This window comes from Pholcus phalangioides, unplaced genomic scaffold (assembly GCF_987345545.1).
Source record: "Pholcus phalangioides strain wild (caught in Gottingen) unplaced genomic scaffold, Ppha-v1.0 ptg000007l_1, whole genome shotgun sequence".
Taxonomy (NCBI): domain Eukaryota; kingdom Metazoa; phylum Arthropoda; class Arachnida; order Araneae; family Pholcidae; genus Pholcus; species Pholcus phalangioides.
The window spans coordinates 57,657,393-57,681,128 of NW_028301600.1; the positions used below are offsets into that span (position 1 = coordinate 57,657,393).

At 35.0% G+C, this 23,736-nt stretch overlaps 1 protein-coding gene across 2 annotated transcripts; it reads right to left on the reverse strand.

The window, feature by feature from the left end:
• Positions 1 to 127: 127 nt before the first annotated feature.
• On the reverse strand, positions 128 to 16,280 carry Scox (Synthesis of cytochrome c oxidase). Of its 2 annotated transcripts, XM_089233611.1 has the most exons (9): positions 16,043 to 16,264; positions 14,255 to 14,371; positions 7,307 to 7,397; positions 6,938 to 7,135; positions 6,669 to 6,755; positions 5,074 to 5,189; positions 3,134 to 3,279; positions 2,184 to 2,220; positions 128 to 260 (listed from the first exon to the last, which is right to left on the reverse strand). In XM_089233611.1, coding segments are annotated over exons 1-8 (963 nt in total). In that variant the 5' UTR covers positions 16,250 to 16,264; the 3' UTR covers positions 128 to 260; positions 2,184 to 2,219. The 2 variants fall into 2 exon arrangements, with proteins under 2 accessions (XP_089089737.1, XP_089089738.1); XM_089233612.1 differs by lacking the exon at positions 128 to 260 and having other exon boundaries at positions 2,008 to 2,220; positions 16,043 to 16,280.
• Between the last annotated feature and the right edge of the window lie 7,456 nt (positions 16,281 to 23,736).

The window sequence follows — 23,736 nt, forward strand, 5'->3', positions numbered from 1 at the left end:
AAGAGACAGACTTAGAAGTAGGAGGATTGGGGCTGGGGGGGGGGACATGACCAGGGAATAATACATATATACATATTAGATCAGTCAGGCTCATCACTAATGTGCTAGGTTGGGAAGGGAGCATTTTCACTCATGCTCTTTACCATATTCTTGAAAATCTGATTTGGAAAATAGTCTTTGACCCTTCCAGTGTACATTTTTTCTTGCACCTTCTTTCAATGAAATACTTTTTCTTTTACCCATATGATGATTCACCAAAACTAGAGAATCCATGATACATGAGAAAAACAGATTATTCCATACATATGTGAAGAGAGACTTGAAAAAAAAAGGGGGGGGGGCAAAATCTCAATTCATATATATGCATATACAATAGATCAGTGGATCTGCCATTGAAACTGGTGGAGGTGGGGGGGGGGGGGGAAACAATGTCCCCATATCTCTGCCCATGATTTCATAGCAATAGCAGATATGGCATAAGTATAGGGAGATTGCGGGGACGTCAATGAGTGAATAGTCATTGTTGGAGTAGGTAGCAATATTAGGCCACAGAACAAGTATTTGTTCTCATTTGTTTTTTGTTTTAATACAAGCCTCTTGTTTTTTAAAATATTTTAAACAAGAAGTTTTTAAACTAAAACCAAAGATCACTATAATATGAATGCAGCAATATATGATTCCTGTACTAGGCACTGTTTATTTAATTTTTTTAGGTAAAATTATGATGCTGGAGTCAGAGTGCCTTAAATAAGCACATCAATCAGAATTTATTCAAAAATCAGTTTTTACATGAAGCTCAAGCTGAGCCGAGCAGCCCATGGCTCTCATACTGCAGCAGAGCAACTAGACTGGGCTTTTGGTTGGTCTCAGATTTTTCATGGGTCCCAATATATTGAATTTATAGCATAAAAAATAGAAAAAATTCATAACAATTGCTCTGTGCTGAAGCTGGCTCAGCACAATCCTCCCCCCCCCGCTTTTTAGGCCTATGCAGCACCCACAGGTCAAACACTTCATATATTGCATATTAATATAAAACGAGAAACAAATTTTCAAGCATAATATAGGTTGAAAAGAACTACTGAGTATAATAAACTACATAGTGCTAAACAAAAATCCTTGAAGATTTGTTTGCATTGAGACAACCTACTGAATATTTTGCACACACATTCATTAATTTCCCCCAGAAAATGTGAATTTTGAAATACACTGTACAATTTAATCATTTTTTTTTATTATAAAATTCTGACGCTTTTGTAGCTGAAAAGTTTGGTTGAACCACAGTTGATGTTGTCAATGAACAAAATGGTGATATAGACAGTTCTTCCAACTATAGAACTCACGATTGCAGCTGTGTAAAGTGGCACATAGCAACTGCATTTACGTTGGTGCTCGTAACGGAAGCTATATGGAGAACGTTGATCAAAAACTGATTTTGCAAACCTTTTATATCCTGACGGTACTTTAAAGTACCAGGTTAGATGTTTTTAACTAATTGTTTCAAAAACATTTTTGTTGTCATTAATTAACTAAAATGACCTACCGAATAATTTACGTAACTATTTATTATCACACACACATTACATTTATACTTTAATTTATTATAATTTTCTTCTTATTCTAAATTTCACAATGTCATGCATAAAGGGTTAACATAGACCCGTTATTCAACCTAACCCTTCATACGACTGTGCACCATTGATGAATTTTCTGAAAATAAATTTTTATTCCATACTGTCAATCAATTTATTAAGTTAGTAATGCTTTAAATCAGTTTCCCAAAGTGGGCAATATTATTGCCTTCTGGGGGGGAAGGGTGATTGAACGTAGTAGAGGGGTGATATTGGTTACAAATATAATATAGGATTCTATGGGATCACTCAGGAAGGGAGATGAAAGAAATTTTCTGAGCAGGGGGGCTATGAACAAAAAAGTTTGGGAAACTGCTTTAAATTTACAGAGTTAAAATTGTAAGGAATTTTTTTGATTAAATCAAAACAATAAAAATAATGCAAAAGCACATAAATTTATTTCAACTCAAAAAAAAAGAAAAAAAGGGGTGGAGCTGGCTTGCTTTGCATTACCACCATTCAAATAAAACATTTTATGCGATCAAAGATGTTTTCTATATATATAATTACAAATAACAATTTTATGCTTCAATGCAGTTGAGTTATTTATACCTGTCCAAACATTTTCATAAAAATGCTCCTATGATTTCTGAAAGAAAAAAAAAATTGAAAAAAATCGCTAAGACAAATTTTCACTTAGAGATCAACTCAGAATCATTGAAATCAAAAGATGGTAATTTTTATTATTTTGCAAATAATCTTAGAAGACCAAGAAAATATTCTTTATAAATTTATATAATTTTTTATAGTCAACTAGTTTTTGATTGTAAAAATCTTTTTTTTTTTATAAAGGACTGTTATATGAAGAAATAGACAATGCTTTTTTTAAATCATTGCATGCTATTTTAGTAGACATATCTTCGGCTCTTTCATCTAATAGATAGAAACATGGTTCCATTCTTATGAAGTCAATAAAGTTTATAGTCATTCTCAAAAAGAAACCCACAAGAAAGAACAGTATTCTCATTTAGCCACAAACCAAAATGGAAGCTATTTGTAATAAATAATACGCTAAAATGAAAATTTCCCTTCTGAGGAAAACGACAATACAAACACATGAAATTATCAGAAAATACATGGTGATGATGCACTAAAGTGTTGCTAGGCAATTTTGTGACTTCAATGGAGACCATGATTAACACAGCAGCAGTAAAATAAGCTCCACTGTAATTTGTATAAGCAAAAGTGAATTGAGTAAAGTACTGTATTTCAACAGTGAAAAATACTTTGAATTAACTGCACATTTACAGTTTTATTAAAACAAGTGATTTTATATTATTTTTTCTTCATATAGGAGAAATTGCTTAGTTTAGGTTTATTAAACTTTACTTAACTGTTACTTGAAATTTAGAAGCATATTTCTTGCTGCCCACAAAATGCATAAAGTGAATTTGTTTGCAATCTGCATGCATCCATCAAGTCCTGGGCCAGAAACACTGCTTATTAGCATGATTTTCACAGCAAAAACATTTGATAGAGTGAAATACTCAAATATAACATACCATAACCATGATCTTTTTGCTGCATTATATATTCCAAATTGTTTGGCAATGCCAGTGGCTATTTGCTCAGCTGTTTTTGTTTGACCATAATAATCAACAAATTCACCATTTGGATTAACTAAATACATAATGATAGTATGGTCCACCTGCAAAAGATTATTTTTATGCACATTCTACATAAATATTCTCTAAAGATATGAAAGCATAAATATTTGGAAATCAAACACTAGGGTGACATTTTATGAAAAATCAGTTTAAGTTTTTAAAAATGAAAACCAGCTGTTACAACTTATTAAAATTTCCCATACAGTGAAACTTCTTTATATAATAGAGCCATCTGTTACACCTTTTTTGCACAGGAAGGTATCCCCTAACAATAATGTATAACCAACTTGTTTATAAATGTTTTTATTTTTGGTACAAGGTTTCTTTAAAAATATTTAAATGGCAGCTCCTTGGATAAAGCTAGACAACATTGTATATAAAAGCAATCAATCAACAACAAATACACTTATACTTTGAAATATCACTAATTTCTTCAAATCATATTTGCTTGAAATTTTTCGATCCTATATAACTTCAGTCTCTTGTATAATTTTTCTTTTTAATCTCCTGTATAACTTTACCCTCTGTAACATAGTTCCCCAAACTTTTTGTTCTATCGTCCCCTTCTTCAGATTTTTTTTTTCTGCCATCTTCCCCGGACTCAAGCAAACCCATAGGATTCTATGTTATACTCGTAGCTTCTATTGCCCACCGGGATATTGCCCACTTTGGGAAAACACTGCTCTGTAGTAATAAACACCAATAAAATTACATATCTCTATAAGAAGTATGCACACATAGACCAAAGTTTAACAAATTTCAATAAGGATAAATTCTGTATAATGATTACTCTTTTCTAGTCCCTCTCTTGAGCATATGTTATATCAGTTTCAAATGAATAATGTTTTTTTTAATAATTGCTTTTACTCTTTCAGCATTTAAAAATGCATATACCAATCAAGTCAGTTCATAATTAAAAATGTAATTAACACTGATAATGGTAAAAGCCACAAAAAATTCTGTATTTAAAAGAAATCACTTTTATTCAATCAAGAATGTTTAGAGCTGAACATCATTCAAATTCCGACGAGCACAGAAAAAGGTTTATATGATAATTTCATAATTTTCAAGAATGCAGTGCTAGAATAAGTTTACCATGTCCCACATTAATGAGATTGTCAAGCAACTATTTAATGTAGTACAGGTATTCCCCCTTTACACGATTTTGCTGTAACACTATTTTTAAAAGTTTACTTAGGAATACCAACCTGCAAAATTTAGCTTGGAGTTTAACTTAGTTAAATCCTTTGGATGACAAAATAAGTTGGATTTGATGATGCAACTGAGACAAATAATTTATTCATATTTCCTACTGATTTTTTATGATATTTTTATGATCATATTTCCACATGATTTATTCATAAGTTTGAATAACTAATTCATTAAAAAAAGTTCCTTTGATGTCGGGTTCAATTTTCTGAATCCTTCTGAAGAAAACCACAACCCCTAATCCTTATCTTTATGTTAAATTCAACTCACTTCACACAATTTCATCTTATGTGACTATTTTGTGGAACCAATTGATTGCGTAAAAGGGGGGGGGGATGCCTGTAACTGCTTGATTTTAGGTAAATTGAAATTACATGGCATCTTATGACATTTATTTGAATAATTATTGAAAAAACTTTAAATAATTTTAAACTTTTTAATTAAACTTTAAATAAATCACTAAATATAAACTCAAAATGGTGTGTGTGTGTGTGTGTGTGTGTGTGTGTGTGTGTGTGTGGGGGGGGGGTAGGTTAAGAATGTCTGCTCTTATCTGCTCTTAGCATTTTTGCTTTGACATCGGGCTCTTATAAATAATGAATATGTAGAAATTAAATCTATCTTACAATGTAATCATTATCTTCATCTTTTGGACCAGCACTATAATATACTCTATAAGCTTTTGTGACTCTATGAATTTGTTCTTTTGTACCAGTTAAACCAATGAGCTTGGGTGAAAATTCTAGAAAAATAGAATGATACAAGTGATCAGACTGAAATTATCAATGACACTAAAAATGGGTATGAATAACATGATATACAAGAATAAAATTAAAAATTTGAAGTACTAAAAATAATAGATACACATTTTACAGTGAATGTGACAAAATTGATGAATATGGATGATCACCGGTAATTATAGATAAAAATCAACAATTGTCTTAATAAGTTTGATAAATTTTCCCCCACTTATCACTTTTAACGGTGATTTTTTATAAGTTCCAAATGAAGTTAGTAAGCATTATAAATATGGAAGAAATCATGCAAAAGTATTACTTAAATTCAACCACTTATCAGCAGGATTGTAATTTTAGCTGGCTAAAATTGGTTTTAATCAGCTAAAAGGGATCAAAACTATTTAAATTGTCTTAAACTGATGTAGTAATAGTTCTGTTCTGTTAACAGACCCATATTAAATTTAAAACTAAGATCAGTTTTTACTTTTAACAAGCATCAGAATATGTTTTTTAAAAAACTAGGGTTGCATTTATTTTGACCAAGTGTGGTTCTAACCATGCAGAAAGCTGTTTCAATCATTTTGAGTGGTTTACTATATAAGCTACTTCAAATGGTGGGAAGAAACAGTAACCAATTTTTCCATTATTCTGCGTATAATTTTTAATTAGTAGTTTCTCATATAGAGTTGCCATAGTATCATGCTATCCTCTTCTCACAGCAGGCAAGGCCACAACTAGTGGGGGGGAGGGGCTATATGGCTGTCATAGTATGGGACGTGTGAAGTTGGCATGATATGGGACCCTGATAAGGCTACAGACGACTCTGAATCGTGACCAGTACATAAGCATCCTTCCTAATCACTTTCACCCTTTCATGCTGTGTGCATTCCAATGGGCTTGGATGATTCCAACAGGACAATGCAACACCACATGCATCAGAAGTTGAAATGCTACCAAGTAGCTCCAGGAACACTTTTCTGACTTATGTGTTGTCCTCCATGGGTCACCTAAATCCCAAGACATCAAGCTCGAGTTGTAGCAGTTCTGAGTGCTCGATCTACACCTCAGGTGGGTGTGCCAGTTTTTTGGGCACTTCAGTGTTTTGCATAACAATTAAATTGAATGAAAATAAGAGTTATGAGGTTAAAACATAAATGATCATATTGTATCAATTGTAATGTTAGTTTTCTTCATATTTTATCAATGTTTTTAAACACAATCAACATCACCAATCAAATCCATCATCCTAGACTGAAGTTTGAGCAAAATGTCTGGTAAATTTTAATAATTCATTGAAGATTCATCATATTTACCAACACGAGCTGAGCTGGGATTATACATAATCACAGGTAAATGTGATAAATTTGCAAAATTTATCAAATTACAAAAATTGTTGTTGATTGTGAACACAATCTTTTTTTATCAGTTGAAATGGAAAATAAACTGTGTACACTTGTAATATGAAATAGTCAAATTAAACAAACCTTTGACATATTTTGCCACAGCTTTCATATCATCACGTTCTGGATCAACAGTAATGAACAAAGGCACAATATTATTTCCTCCCTTTTCTATCAAAATTGAATATCAGAATTTAGTTTTCAAACCATTCTTGATATCATTTAAATAGTTATTCAATATACTGCATTAATCAAAAAAGATGTACCCCTTGAAACCACTTCACATTCATTAATTCTTCTAAATTGTAAATTCAGACTAATTAAATTGTTTTGAATTTTTAAAAAAAGTTTACCTAAAATTTCATAAACATTAACCATTTTTTCCAGTTCTTCTGGGCATATGTCTGGACAGTGTGTGAAACCGAAATAAATTAACAGCCAAGATCCTAGAAAATCTTCACTGGAGATAGATTTCCCATTATGGTCAATCAAATCAAATTTCCCTCCAATAGCAGCTTTGCCAAGCTCTCGTTTTCTTTCTTTGTCCAAGACTTAATGAAAAATACAGTAATTTAAGAAACATACGCCTTATACAAATGTTCAACTTGATAATTATTTCACTCTAAGAATAACACCATAAAGAAATATTTGCATTTAAATAGAACTTCAAATAAAACTGAAATTTTGGGTGAAATTAAAAACACCAACAAATGTAAACTTACATTTTTGTTTTTCTTTTTTGGCAGATAACATACCGATCAAAAACACTGAACCAATGCCTAAAATTACGATGAGATTTTTCCATGTCATGGGCTGAGTAGAGGAAAAAATAGCTCTAATGTGGTGAACCAATCAAGAAATACAAGAAATAAAGTGAGATGAAACTATTCAAGAACATCTGCATAGGGATAATTATGGTTTTGATGAAAAAATTGAATAGTAGTAGTATTGAAAGTAAGCCAGAAAGGTTTTTTTTAATTACATTATAAATTCTATAATATAATACTTATGGCTATGTAATAGAATTCACGATAGTTATTGTTAAATAATAAATGTTTACAAGTCTTTCTCTTGCTTTTGCGTAAAGATACAATTATTCAAGGAGAGAGAAGCAGTGAGTATGATTATTGACTAAAGATATTAGGATGCATGAATTGAACTAACATGTTTACCAGATTTTAAGACTACTCCTCTTTCAAATTTTAAATTTCCATAATGCTGAGGTCATCACCTTGCAGAAGGGAGAAAAACTCATAAAAAAAAGCTTGTATTACAATGCCTATTATGTGCCCTGTATTTGGACATATCTTTAAAGAGTATGATAATAGAAATTGAGGTTGTTTTTCCTGTCTGATGTCCATCAATCAATACAAAAACTGCACACATATTTTATAGTGCTCTCTCAGAGGGAAAACTCAATGTTGAAGATTTAGTCATAAAGCCATAATAAATCACTTAAAGAGACAATATAATGAATGATGTTACCAGGAGATCATTTTCTTCCACCAACACATGAAATTAAAAAAAACAAAACAATAACAGTAATTGCAATTACTATCTCTGCAGATCAGAATAATATGGGAAGTCTAAGCACAGAAATTTTTTTTTAAACAAATTTTAAAATGAAACAGGGATGATAACAAATGGGGTAATTTATACGGAAGGCAATATAGAATCAATACATTTCCCTAGCAGTAGTATTTGACCTACACAGATGACTATTAAACTTAACAGCAGCAATATATGCAAGCGCTTACAGGGCAGTTGCACTGCATCTGTTATTACTGTAGAAATATGCTATACACTGTGAATGTGACCTGTTCCGCCAAATAAAAGGGGGGTGATAGATGAGCTTAAGTGGAACATGAAACATCCTATCAACCCTGTCCTATCTCGAACCGTTTTCAAGTAATAGGGGATATATATTTGATGCTGTAGAACTCTAAAAGAGCTCTTACAGAACACCAGTTGGAAATCTATGATCTAAACCAGAGGGGCACCATCTCTGGCTTATGACAGTGTTCCAAAATAAAAGCATTCATCCACATAATATGAGTAGGCCTACATCAATTGGCGACCTACAAATAGTAGCTATATTGCTATATCTGGCTCACAAATTACACACCCCTTGGTTCAGATGGTACACTATATTGTCAAAAGTTGTCTTTTGTGGAGTTGAGACATTTTCTCAAAAGATATTGGATGAATCGTTTCTGAAATTCTGGTCACATGAACCCTATGCATTTATTCACAATTTGCAGTGAAAATTTAGTCATTAGTGCATTTAGGGGGGGCAACAAAACTTAAATAAGGAAAAAAAAATGGTTTTGATCAACCCTGTATCAGAAAAAGCTGCAAATGACTTCAACTTTGAAAAATATATTGTAGCAACTTTTGTGCAATGCTTTTGCACATTTTCATGAGAATATCATGCATATTAATGAAGATGTTTTCTATGAAATTTCATTGCATGTTTTTTGCTTATAATATGTGGGGTTTTCAAACAAATTTTTATGAAATTCACAGAAAATATGGCACTATACCCGAGATACCATTTATAGAAATTTAGACTGTGATAATTCCTTATTCAATGAGACATGAGTATTTTTAATAAATAATTTTTAATTGCACTTGTGCAGGATATATATTTTATTTTCATAACTTGGTTGTTAACTACACTGCTCAAAACAATTAGGGGAGCACATGGTTTTAACAAAATTACGCAAAGATGTATACCGATAAGTAACATAAAATGAATCATCCATAATTTAAAGCCTAGCAGGAAACGGAAGAAGAAAACTTCATATGCAAATCAAAGTTCATGACGTCAAAAACCAGAAAAAGGAGATAAGGGCAGAAATCGGGATGTTGCAGAAACGTCTGTTTTACTGCCGTAACTGTGAAATTCGATTGCGCAGTATTTTTTTTTGAGACAAGGTGACTTGAGGATGTCTCAACAACGTGATTTACCAGAATCCATGGCATGGCGTGTTATAGGCAGACTGGAATCCAGGAAAACACAACGTAGTGTCGCGGATGCTGTTGGAGTCGCCAGAAGTGTTGTTGCAAGGCTGTGGAATCGATTCCAAGAAACAGGAAATGTTAGGCGTCAACCAGGGCAAGGTCTGCCACGCGCCACTACAGCAACTGATGACCGGTATATACGGTTAACAGCCCGTCAAAACAGAACAGAGAATGCTACGCAGCTGCAAAGACGGTTGCTCTTGGCAACAGGACGAAGGGTGTCTAGCCAAACAGTACGTAATCGGCTTCATGAGGGAGGGCTCTATGCACGTAGGCCAATGGTCTGCATTCCGTTGACCCCACGCCACCGTGCAGCCCGAAGAAGATGGGCTGCTGAACATCGAGATTGGGAGCAACATGATTGGAGCCAAGCGCTATTTACAGACGAGTCCCGATTCAGTCTGGAGTGTGACACCCGACGTGTTCTGGTATGGAGGGACAGGGGCACTCGAAATAACCCCGCATTCGTTCGTGAAAGGTCACAATACAGACGAGCTGGTTGGATGGTATGGGGTGGAATCAGCATAGGCGGACGTACGGACCTGCATATCATACGGAATGGCACTTTGACGGCCCGAAGGTATGCAGACGAGATACTGCGACCTCATGTCATCCCTTATGCTGGAGCCATTGGAGATTCTTTTGTTTTCCAGGATGATAATGCCCGACCGCATAGAGCTCGTCTGGTGGAGAACATGCTTGAAGCTGAAACAATACAGCGTATGGAATGGCCAGCGTGCTCTCCTGACCTGAATCCAATCGAGCATGTTTGGGTCATGCTCGGACGACGCATTGCTGCGCGACCAAGGCTGCCCGATACTGTCCGAGACTTGCAGATTGCACTTCTTGAGGAGTGGAACAGTATTCCCCAAAGTCTGATCGATAACCTCATCGCATCCATGGCAAACAGGTGTGCAGCAGTCTTAGCTGTTCGAGGATACCACACGCCCTATTAAAACTCATGCATCATGTCTAAACAGTACTTTTTTTTTATCGTTTACATGTAACCAAATTGTTGCCCTAAATCATCTTTTCATGTTTTTTCCATATTTTCAAAGAATTAAAGCATAATTCCAAATTTTTTTAAGTCTTTTTTCTGTATTGCGCATTGATACGCGTGTACTATCCATTGTATGCCAATACATGGCTGTCTCGCACGGTTTTCTTCACTTTTTTGCTTGCTCCCCTAATTGTTTTGAGCAGTGTATATAGGGCAACTTTTGTGAAACTACAGTTGAATATATCATGAAAAAACAAAGATATGTGCAATGTAGGCCTAAAAAATAGAAGTCGTGGCCACATTTTTTGAAGGTAGAGTAGTGCATAAAAAAAAAAACAGTGTTTCTTGAACTTTTTTCTACTTTTCCCCAGGAAAGATAAAAGAGCAAAAATTTAGTGCATTTAGGTTGCAGACATGCCAACTTTTGGAATCCAGAAATCCGGAGATTCTTCTGAAGATTCCCCTCCCCGGCACTCAGACTCGATCAAAAAAAAAAAAAAAACCTCACAAGAAAAATTTTTTTGAATTTTTTTTTTAATCAATTACAAAAAAGTTCCATCCCCCCCCCCCCAAGGCAGGATTTGCATTGCCCCTGAGCAGAACATAATTCCATGTCAGTCTTTCAGGGCAGAATAGAGAAATCACATCTACATACTGTTGATAAAACATAAGTGTTTCCTTTCGTGGATGCCATCAGTGATTGATAATTTTGGGTATATGAACTCTAAAAACCTTTATATAGCTTTAAGTTTTATATTTTCTTTCTGAAGACGTTTAATCAGAGGAAACAATTAAAAAACTTCAAAATACAAAGCTGCTGACAAAAAAAACTTGTGTTTACCGCACGTCTGTTAATGGAATACAATAACGATTATACAGGCATTTTGGCAACCAAGGCATGCCCCTGATAAATGATTGCCGATAAACGCTACGTAAGCAGTCACGTCTCTGCCAGTTGCTTAAATGCGGTCACCAAGACTTTTTTTACGGCTGCTCGATGGAAATGACCATGGCTGTCCTCTATCAACACCACACTAAATATTTCTAGTGTGGTGTTGCCTCTATGGGTGTTTTCCCTAACGATGACGGCAGTCATTGACGTCACGACAACGTGAAAGCTCGTGTAAAATCTAATTTTCTGCTAAAATCTCAAGAGCAGGAGGAAGGATGAAAAATCTGGAGTTTCCCACCTAAATCCGGAGAGTTGGCAGGTCTGAGGTTGTATATGGGTGATTTTCACAAAATTGACCTGAATTGTGTCCCCAGCAGTTTACATCAAATGTATTTGACACAGAACTTTTTTTCCCATCACTTTCTATTCATATTCCAGATTTTATAAAGTCACCACTATTTTTTTTCATCAATAGATTTTTGCTTGAACAAATTTTCATTTGTTAAGAAAATGCCCTGCTCTTGGCAGTCCCCAGCCCATTTTGTAATTTTAAGGTAACTTTCTATCTTAAAATAAAAATATATTCTTTTTCTCAATAACATATTTTTAGGGAAAAAATACGTTCAGATTTAATCTTTTTTACAATTTTAAATATTTTTATCAATAGTTTATAGCCAAATGAAAATTTTCCAGTTATTTTTTTCCCATTCATGACATTTGGAAAATATTGATTCAAGTACTATAATAAGGTTAAGAATAATGTAGCCCAGTGCCGTCTTAACGCATGGGCCTACCCGGGCATGGCCCGGGGGCGTTGAGAGAAGAGGGGCCTCACAAAAATTTGATTTGGTTGAAATTTCCTGTAATTTACCTGGTAGGTGCTCAGAAAAACCACTTGGCCCGGGGGCCCATGATGCTCTTAAGACGGCCCTGATGTAGCCATCACTTGAATCTCCTTTAAAATCAATTAGAATTGTAGATTAATTAGGGCTCCCACTCAAAAAATTAGAAAAAGTTGCAAAAAGCAGGACTAAAAAGTAGGACGGGGGAAGGAAACTCCCTTAGACAATATAATCATAGCATAATAAAAAAAGAAACCCTAAAAATAAAATAAAAAACTTATTTTTAAAACATTTTAAAATTAAATTTTTCATAGCAGTAGTTCAATATTCAAAAGATTGACTCGAGCCAAAGCAAAATGACAGAAATGACTTGGTAACAAAACAATTTTTGGCCAAAACAGGGTACTAGCAACCACAGATAATTGTTTTCTGTCTCTTCTCACAATATAAATTACATTCTTTTGTGGAGTCTTCCACAGTCCAGTCTGTCAGCTCTCTTCAACAATGCACGGACAATTATGAAAACACGTAAGATTTTAAGAATGACACTCTTTCAAGACCACTTCCAAAAGCACAGTACAAAACGTGTAAATTACAAGGTCTGATGTAAATAAGTCAAGGTGAACCAGATGGTTTTACTGCGTTGTTAATCCCTTTTTTAAAAAGGGATCCGTTTACATTTTACTGTTCAATGCCAGTGTAATTGTTTTTGATTAATGTAACACTTTCATTTCTAGCTCTTTGCTAAGTATTGTAAATACTGTTTATGCCTCTGCATATCCTAAAAATATAGAAGGCAATTTAATACTACAAACCTAGAATTGGCCTATATACCCAACTGCTTTGTTATGCAAGGTCCACATACGACCCCTATCCCCAAACATATATAACCTTAAAAACAATATAATTTCTGCTTTGGTAAAATCATTAATTGCAATCTTTTGTAATCTACATTTGTAATATTGGGCAATATATTGAGGATTCCCTCCTCAATTAAAATCAATTACGCGAATTCTGTTGATAGCATTTGTGGTAAAAAAAATAGGAAAAGAAAGACAAAAACTAGGAAGTAGGCCATTTTACCAAAAAGTAGAAAAAGCAGAAGCCCTGGATTAATTCACAAACTAGTTCATTCAGGGAAAAAGATGCAACTGTTTTTATTAGATGTCTTTCTATTTTTTTATGAGAAAAATGTCATTGAAAATTTTCACTTTACCACGTGTTTCAGTTCAGACACATATTATTTCTGAGAAGCATATGTTTTCAACATGCTCAGTGTTTGATAAATGTTGCAAAACATGTAAAAATATCTTTTGCTCTACTTTCTCCTAGCATTGGGTAACCAGAAGAAAGGTTTGATCATAAGTTAAGGGGGAAAAAGCAAATAAATCCAAATTTCTTGGCTACATCGTCAAGCTGCAGTAACGTTTCATCTAATGACTTTGTTTTAAGAATGCAACTCGTGCTCTAGCAAAACAAATAAATTACAAATCTGTTGTCCCCATAAAATTTATGAAAGAAAAAGCAAGAAACAAAAGTAAAAGAAATAAAAATGCAATTGTCAGTATTGTCTAAATTGAAAATAAAATACCAAAATATATGGAACATGTTGTGTGCGTTAAGTGTAAATATCAAGTTAAGTACCGAAATAGGCAAATCCAACAATACATTTTGCCTATCTCTTAATATGCTTAAATTTAAATTAATGTTTCATGAATTTTTAACAAACTTCATTTCTGACTATATTTCATTTATCAGCAAGTAAATAAGTGTCGTAAGAATTTTTTGTAGACTTTTTTTCATTTTTTGTCTTATTTTGTGAGAATGACCCATATAAATGTTAGGTGAACACCAGTGTTCCACGATTTAAAAGAGAGTTTGAGAACAACTGATATAAAAGATGTGATCTTACAAATTTCTGTTTCTTCAATTTAGGATTTTTTGGTACTTGTGAACTACATAAACGCAACTGTAAGTTTGAAGATGAAGATCTTATGGTTGCAGAGACGAGACCATTGCATAACACAGCCTGCAAAACGATAAACATACATACAATATTATCATGGTGAAAGTATAGGCATGGGAAGAAGGACATTATGCTGGCATAAAGTAAAATTTTGATACATTAACAGGTCTTTAATCTGAAAACTCTTATCTTAATTTCATAAAACTATAATATCCCTTCAAAACTCCAGCGAGAAAAAATAAATATTAAATAAAGAATAAAAAAGAAGTTCAACTTTATCACATTATGGTGAAACATTTTCCACTGCAGGTATGAACAAAAACTAAATGTAATAAATTATGTTATGCCTCAGGATGCGCTAGGGTTGCAACTCAAGGTCTTGGTGCCAACTTGGCATCCATAAGGGTAATTAAACTCTTTTTTTCTACCAGTGAGAGCACAAGGGTTCGAATCCCCAACTAGGCAGTTAAATTTTTTTTCGTGGATTTATCTTTGCATCAGCCAGCTGTTAAGACCTTCGTATAGCAGTGGAGAGTGACATCATATTTGGATACGTCACCATCTGGTGGCAGCGTCAGTGATTTTGAACTTTGGCCTCAGTTAGGTCTTGTAGTTTCTCCTGACAGCGCAATGCATGAACGGAGCTGCTTTAAAATTGGTGCTTAGACGATATGTTGATTGGCGCCAACATATTACCTAACTGCGTTTAACAATATATTTCTTACTTTTACCCAGATTTCTCGATCGCAACTGTTGTAGTGGTTAACGTAAGTGGCTCTAGCATTGAAGGTTATGGGTTCGAATCCCACTCTCACTGTCACTTTTTTTTTTTCCTCCCTTCCATCATCATTTCTTGATCTGTAATTAATGAAAAATAAAAAAAATTGGAACCCGGACCCTGTCCGCCCTGCCCATGTGGGGGCCAGGGTTTCTGGTTGTGGTGAAAACATAGTTGATATTTTCATTCCGGGGGCAGGGGCCCCCTGTAACGGCCGGAGGAGCGAAGCGACGTCCGAGCCGAACGAAGTTCGGCCTACAGGTGTATTTACTAATAAAGTAATCACAAACGGTTTTTTTTTGCGTTGCGGTATTATATATCATTATTATTATGATCATTATGTTATATTACTATTAAATTGTATATTATGGTAATATTGTCACGCGAGCAGACTAAATAAAAGCGTAATCGTTAATTGGTCATATCATTTTACCAATGTAATTTTATTTTAAGGGATGACGGCATAATGCCATCTTGGCGATAAACCTTCAAGCGATAAGCTAGTTATTGAAGTAACATTTGCTGAAGATAATGCAAAGGATTCTGGGTCTTTTTTCATTGAGAACAATAAGCATTGCGCTGTGGGGAGATTTTAGTGTTAGGTCTGACTGTGCATGTAAGGCCTACACAACCTCTAAAGAAAGAGATTCGTTACTTTTGCAGCATAGTGGTCTAGCACACTCACCCGGCAAGTGAGGACGTAAGTTTGATTCCCGGCATAGGCAGTTCAATTTTTTTTTCTGGATTTATCTTTACATCAGCCAGCGGTTGAAACCAAACATCCCTCATGGGTCATGTCTGGCAGTACAGTAGTTGAAACCTTCATACAACAATGGAGAGTGACATAATCTTCGGACTTATTAGAGGGTCGATAAAGTGACTGCTTAGCATTTACACGGAAGTTAAAAAAATACAGTTAGAATGCCAGAAATAAAAATATTTGTACGTTTTCTTACCCTTACGAAAGACTTGGAACATGCCCGGTGAAGATCTCTCACAAATTTCACACCTCCAATAGTTAGTTTTCTCTTTCCGACATTTAAAAAATTATTGAGGAAATGAACGTACATCATTTTCTCAAAACTGAAGTTGGTTTTACTTTGACGGTCCGTGTGTAACACAGGTAAGACCCACGCACTTTTTAAAGGTGCAAAAATCTGCATGTACCGGTTATTGAGTTAGCTGGACGGCCTTAACCAAAGATTCTGTTGGTGAAGCCTTTATACTTATGCTGACCATATTGTTTGAAAGAAAAATACGGGACATCGACAATTACACTGGAATCTTCCAACACATAAAGAAGCTTTGTGGCGTTTTCCTTTAGAATCTTGCTCAGCTTATGTTTGTTTGGAATCAGCGCTGCCGAACGTGATGTCACCACTAAGGCGCCTCATTTCTAACGAAGCCAGCTTGACTTTTTCTTCTTCAAATCAACGAATAAAATTATCTTCCCAACTCAGAAATTATGCTAGTATAATTATGATTACAAATAAGAATATTCCTCTCACATATTTCTTATGTTTTTATTTTAATTCACTGCAACGAAGTAGTGCTTCATTCGCTTCCGATTGGCAACTTTTCTGTGATTTTAGCACGAGTTGGCGTATTTGCTTACTTTTGACATAATTTTTAGCAGTAATTGGCAATGTCCCGTATTTCGAAGCCCGATTTCCCGTATTTTTCTCGAGCAAATATGGTCAGCCCACAGATGACAAACACTTTTTCTGATCCACGGTAACGTGGAATAGGCTTTAATTTATTTCACTCCCCATAAGCAGGCAGTAAAATCAGGCAAACTAATTTTTTTTCGAAAGTCTTAATTTATTCATTTTTGTTTATAAACTGAGAATTTATCATATTCAACGAAGATTATGCATTTCTCCAAGTTCACATTGGTAAATATGATAAATCGAGAATTAATTACAAAATTAACTAAAAGACATTTTTCAAGTGTGAGCGAATAATATTTTGGCGTTGTAACCTCCTAAATGATAATAAAGTTGTAGGAAATTGTTAATGGACAAATATATATATTCTGCAAAGAATCATAACAATTGCAATTTCCTTCAATATCCGTAGGTTCCCCAAAAATATTAACGACCGATGGCAAAACTATAACTAATGATGAATATAGAACGAAGTTCTAATTTTAATAATCATGCGAGCAATTTTTATCAAATATACACCACTAACAAGGAAGGTCTCCCGACTATCATCTGCTGAATTTAATTTAAATTAATAAGGTGAATATATATCAAATAAGTAAGGCATATCAAAAAAATTTTACTTTGATAATTACAACTGAAACATAAATCGAAACTTCTTGATTCTGTTGTTACTCCAACATTCATGCTATAAACTTTTCTGGCCTTCAGTTTGGCAAAATCCCTTATTATTGCACCCGTATCCATTTCGTTGAGAAAGTCATTTTTAATAGACATGAAGGCTAGTCCATTCAATCTTTCTTGACTTATAGTTGATCTTAAATAAGTCTTTATTAATTTTAACTTTGAAAAACTACGTTCGCCACTGGCCACTGATATTGGAAGAGTGAGCAGTATATATTCTTAAGCTTACAAAAACATTCGGAAATGAATCGACATAGCCATTTTTTGCGATGAAAGATAAGGCTTTGGCGGAAGAGGTACCGGAGGTCAACATAGTTGCAAATATTTGGAGTTCGTTAAGGGAATCATTTCCATCAATGCCACGTTCCGACATTCCTCTTCATCACTCAACACAATTTCAAGATTCGAACACGCTTTCTTCAAATCCTCTTTATCCCATGTTCGCAGATTGTCTATTTGATATAGAAATTCGAAGCTTTTGCTGTGGTTTTCTATAAGCTGCAACCTTTCTTTCAGTGATGTGATCACTTTGTTAAGCAAAGATCTTTGAAAGATCTTTTCCCAGCCCCAATAAGTTTATCCTCACTTTCCTGAGAGAATTGCTTTTTTATGTTCCTTGGGCGCACTTCTTTGTCTGCAAGCATTATTGCGTCTGTATTAACACCATTGACTCCATCATCATTCCTCGAGTTTTCAAGAAACCCTTGGACACTTTTGATGAGATTCATTGAACTTTGTAGGTCACAGATGACTTTCTGTAACATTTTACTAACCGTGTTTATTTTAAACAGTATGTCATGCTAGGTAACTAAACAGCAAAGGAACTTGAAACTGCAGTTTTTGAGCAATTCCCCCAATCAGTGCTTTTGCCAAACGCGTCAATTTTTTGATCTTGGGAGGCATCACACACAGCATCATAAATTAGCTCAGGATAGTGATTCTTAACTATCTTTCCTCAACTTTATTGTCGAAAATCTACAGATAAAATTTCTCATATATATATGAATACAGATATTTCTCCGCCCCACACTCTTTTGTCAATAATTTATTTATTTAGAGTGAATTTTTAGCCGATCTACCCCAAGGCCCCCATATCCTAGAGCAGAGCCCTAGGCTGGGATCTTTAGCGGGCTCCCAAGCCAGACTTTTCACAAGTTCTTGGCAGGCGGGAGTTGAGCATACGTTTACGTTTTGATAAAACAATTGATGAAAAGAATGAACGCCTTATTCAAGCCAAAACAGAACATAGGAACCAAGTTCTGAAACGCTTACTTTGCAATTTATTTGTTCAATTTCTTGGCACTCAAGGCTCAGCATTTAGAGGTACCAGTGAAAAACTCTTTACAAAACCAACGATGGATAATTTTTAAATTAGTCGAACACATTGCAAAAATTTGATAATATTATGGCTGAACATGTGAAAAGGGTTACTACTGCTGTCGAAACACGACTACATTATTTAAGTAAAACGATGCAAAATGCATCGACCTTCTCTCTACCAAGGTTCAAGACGCAATTTTAAATGAGCTCGACAACGCAAAATATTGTTCAATCATTCTTGGTTGCACACCAGATTTAAGCAAAATCGAACAAATGACGGTTTGTTAAAATTAAGGAGAATGAGGGAGTAAAAGCGTCGAAGAACACTTTAGGCTTTGCACCTATCACAAGTACTACAGGTGAAGGTCTAACGAAAACGCTGCTTAATGAGTTAGGTAAACGGAATATTCCTCTGAAAAACTTGAGAGGCCAGGGGTATTAAAATGGCTCCAACATGAAAGGAAAGCATGTTGGAGTTCAAAGGAGAATATTAAGTCTAAACTTCCGGGCTTTTTTTGTACCATGTGAGAGCCATTCCCTAAATTTTGTTGTAAACAATGTTGCCCTGTCCTGCACCATAGCAGTAGACTTCATTAGTAACATTCAAGAAGTGTGTATAACTTCTTTTCAGCATAAACTTACCGTTGAAACATTTTAAAGAAGCCCTCACCCATATTAACAGTAAAACCTCTCAGCAGCACCACTCGTTGGGAAAATAGAATTGAGGCCATATTGCCCTTAAGGTACTCTCCTAAAGAAATTTATGATGCTGTGTATGAAGCCTCACAAGATAAAAAGAATTGACAGTTTCATCAGAAACACTGCTTTGGGAATTGCTCGAAAACTGCAGAGTTCCAAGTTCTTTTGCTATGTATTCACCTGGCATGAGATATTGCTTGAAATAAACACGGTTAGTAAAATGTTACAGAAAGTCACCTGCGATCTACAAAGCTCAATGAATCTCATCAAACGTGTCCAAGGGTTTTTGAAAACATGAGGTCTGATGATGGAGTCAATGGTGTTATTACAGACGCAACAGTGCTTGAAGACAAAATCGAAATTGGTGCTCAGTTTGAAAAGGAAACTGAAGATAGATAGAATTTCCCCTCCTTGGAGCGTATGGATATGCTGAATGGCTCCGTGCAATGGACGGTGGCGACATTCTGCTACTAGCTCGCAAATGACATCAGGGCGACCAGATGGCGGTATATGACGAAAGACGTCACTCTCCCTCGTTAATAAGACAGATACGATGTTATTACAGATGAACCAAAACATCGATATCTCCTCACTCAGCCAGTTTTCGTATCTGTCGTATTAACAAGGGAGAGTGAGGTCTTTCGTCATATACCGCCATCTGGTGGCCTTGATGTCATCTGCGAGCTATTAGCAGAATGTTGCCACCGTCCATTGCACGGAGCCATTCAGCATATACATACGCTCGAAGGAGGGGAAATTCTACCTGTCTTCAGAGCTTAGTAGGTAGAGCACTCGTCTGGCAAACGAGACGGCAGAGATGAATTTTCCTTACCTGAAACATCATATCTTCTCACTCATCCTGTTTTCCGTATCTGTCGTATTAACAAGAGAGAGTGACGTTTTTCGTTATGGACTAGCCTTGATGTCCATTAAAAATGACATTCTTAACGAAATGGATACGGATGTGCAATAATAAGGGATTTCGCCAAACTGAAGACCAAAAAAAGTCTCTTTGTAAAATGAATGTTGGAGTAATAAACAGAAACAAGAAGTTTCGACTTATGTTTCAGTCATTTAATTGTCAAAATAAAAAAATTTTGATATACCTTACACTTCTTTGATATACATTCACCTTATTAATTTAAATTAAATTCAGCAGATGACAGTCAGGAGAGTTTCCTTCTTAGTGGTATATATTTATATAATAAAACTTGCTCGCATAATTATTAAAAAAAATTAGAATTTCGTTCCATTTTCATCAAGAGTTATAGTTTTACCATTGGTCGTTAATATTCGTGGGGTACCTACGGTTATTGAAGGAAATTGTGGTTGTTACATGGGCGGCGATACGGGGGGGGGGCGTGAGGGCATCCCCCCCCCAGCTTTAAAGGTGGAGTCGACTGATCTAATATATATATGTATATATGAATTGACATCATCATCTTGTCCCCCAGCAATAATGAACGTGCCCCCCAGACTTCCAAGTCTATCTCCGCCTATGCGTTGTTATGATTCTTTGCAGAATATTTGCCCATCAACATTTTTCTACACTTTTAATATCATTCATCGAAAATATTATTCGCTTACACTTGAAAAATGTCTAGATCCGGCCCTGAGAGTACGGGAACTTTAATTATAATCACCCTGTATATTGAAAATGATTTCCAGTTTCCGATTTCACTAGCCAGGAAACTCATAATAAAAAATTATTTTTCACTAGGTGTTCGGCGAAGTTTTCATGTAAGATGCAAATGCTATGTTAGGTATGGGTCAATTCCCTCGTGTATTACAACAAGTAAATGCAAATTATTATTTTTGCTTCTTGGAATTGGCATTTTATCCTGAGAATGGTCTCTTTTGAGAAACTGGGGGCCATGACAATCATTTCATTATTATTCATTATTACATACTGAATATTACTCTGTCAAGCGTGGTGGCTGTTCATTTTATTGGTATAGAGCAATGTTTCTCAAAGTGTTAATCGCGGCTCCAAGGGGTGTCGCGATGAGCTTACTACTTTAATGCGAGTCTGTTCACTGCTTTGAAATGGTACTTTGCTAGGCTGTTCTGAGGAGCCGTGGGTAAACGATGACCGGGCAAGGGAGACACGGGTCAAAAAAGTTTTAGTACCATTGGTAATGGGCTTCGTTAGTCTCCATCTTATTGTGAGAAGGAGCAAATGGGACCCGAAAGGTGAAGAACTCCCGATTCATGGATAGCTTGCTATCTGTGTGTAAGCAAAAAATATTTCACGCATTTTGCCATCTTTTTTGATTGAATCATTATGTTTCGCACACGTATCATCAGTTTATTTTTTAAAATTTGAAATTTTCCGCTAAAGTAGGGTGAAACCATTTTTTATGGGCAAAACTGTTTTTTTTCATATAATGCGGCTATCTCACACTGTTTTGGTAAAGATACCCATTCTATGAAGTTTTTTGAAAAGACAATCTTAATATTTTTGAATCATGTTTTCGTTATTTTAATGTTAATTGTGCATCGATAAAATTATCTGTATTTTTTTTAATGTGGGCACTATCCTAAAATGTTAGATAAAGAGCATAATTTAAAAGATCTAATCGGTTTTTCAAATAAACCAAGTCACCTCGTTGGGCATTTTGCCTGCTGTGGCGCTCTATTTGTATTAATTTGATCGAGTCGGTAAACTCAACTGAAGCTTTCAACCACAACTGACGATTAATCAAACCAACCCTAGGTATAACTCATTCAAAGCTATATCAATGTTTTAGATAGGAATTCCAAAGCGTATATCGTGAGAAATTTTAACTTTGTCTATGCAAGAACTGTTTTAAAGCATATGCGAATCTACAAAAACTCACTAGAAAAATAAATTTTACGTTAAGTTAAGAGAGAATTTCCGTTTGAAGTGCTGGTGTTGTATTTTGTTTTATTTAGAAACATAACATTAGCCCTGAGATAGAAAACCCATTTCCTTCGGTTTTGCTTGCATAGTTTTTACTCACGCAATAAATGTCATTCCTTAATGAAAAGTAATAAGAGTTTGCCTTTCCCTTGAAGTCAGAAATAACAGACTCCACACTATTTATACACTTGTAGGTTTTTCCTTCAACCTTTTTTTCCCTGGGTGTTTTAGAATATTCAGTGTTACAGAAACGGAAAGTGAAAAGTTAATGAACTAGTGAGGACAAACTGTTCTCTTGACGAAATAAAACATTTTTTTAGACAAGCTACTAGCGTTTACCTAGCAAGAGAAAGAGGAAGGCTCCAGGACAACTTTCGACTGTTTGAATCTTGATGCGAAGAGAACAACTTTAAACGTTACTCTAAGGAATTCGTTTCCTTGCCAAGTTTACTCAAGTAGAGGATGTCAATAAGTAAATGCCTGTTTGCCTGATAGTTTGCCTTCCTCTTCGCAATATCATTAATGCTACTTTTGGGCCAGATTCAGAATTATCTGCTAGAGTACAACTTTTGCTGCGCTGGTTTCGTTAAGCGTTGATTCTTAAATTTCTTCATCAAGTTACCGTTAGAGAAGTTAAGACATTTGTTATGAGAAACATCTCTTAATTACTCTCAAGGAGCAATAAATTAAACGGTGCTCTCTCTCTCTCTCTCTCTGGTGTGTTTGCTTTCAGCTGGGACTTGAAATTCAGAAGTTCTTGACTGGGAGCTGAGAATTCAGAAGCTCTGGTATTGATGTAACGAGCTGTTGGACTATTATTTACATGCTAGTTATATTAAAAAGCTTTAGTGAAAAAAAATACTATTTTATATTTATTGATTTTTTTCGGAAATATTGGTTACAAGTTTTTTTTCACGGAATGAGAATTTTTTAAAAGGATTTTTTTTGGTTGGATAAATCAATTATATTTTTTTTTCAATGAGTATATTCTAGCTTAGCATCTGGAGGGTTGAGAAACAAGAAATCGGAATATGTATAATCACGGGTGTAGGCAGGATCGACCTTTGGAGGGGGGCCAAAGCCGGATTAAGACATTCGAAGGCTTTAAGCACTTAAGCGATTTTGGTGTCCTCCATAAGTATATCTTACACAATGTTGAATTTATCAATGAAAAAAAAAAACAACAATAAATAATACTTTATATTTCAGAAGTAGCCAATCTAACTAAGACCATCCGCGGATCGAAAAGTGTGGGGAAGGGTAATCACTCCTCTCGAATTCCAGATAATATGGTGGAACTTGGTCTATTTAGTAAAATACGGGACAATCCCACAAAATCATACGCGATTAGTCGCTCTGGGTCCACACCAGCTATAGAACAAGGTCTCCGCACGAAGCT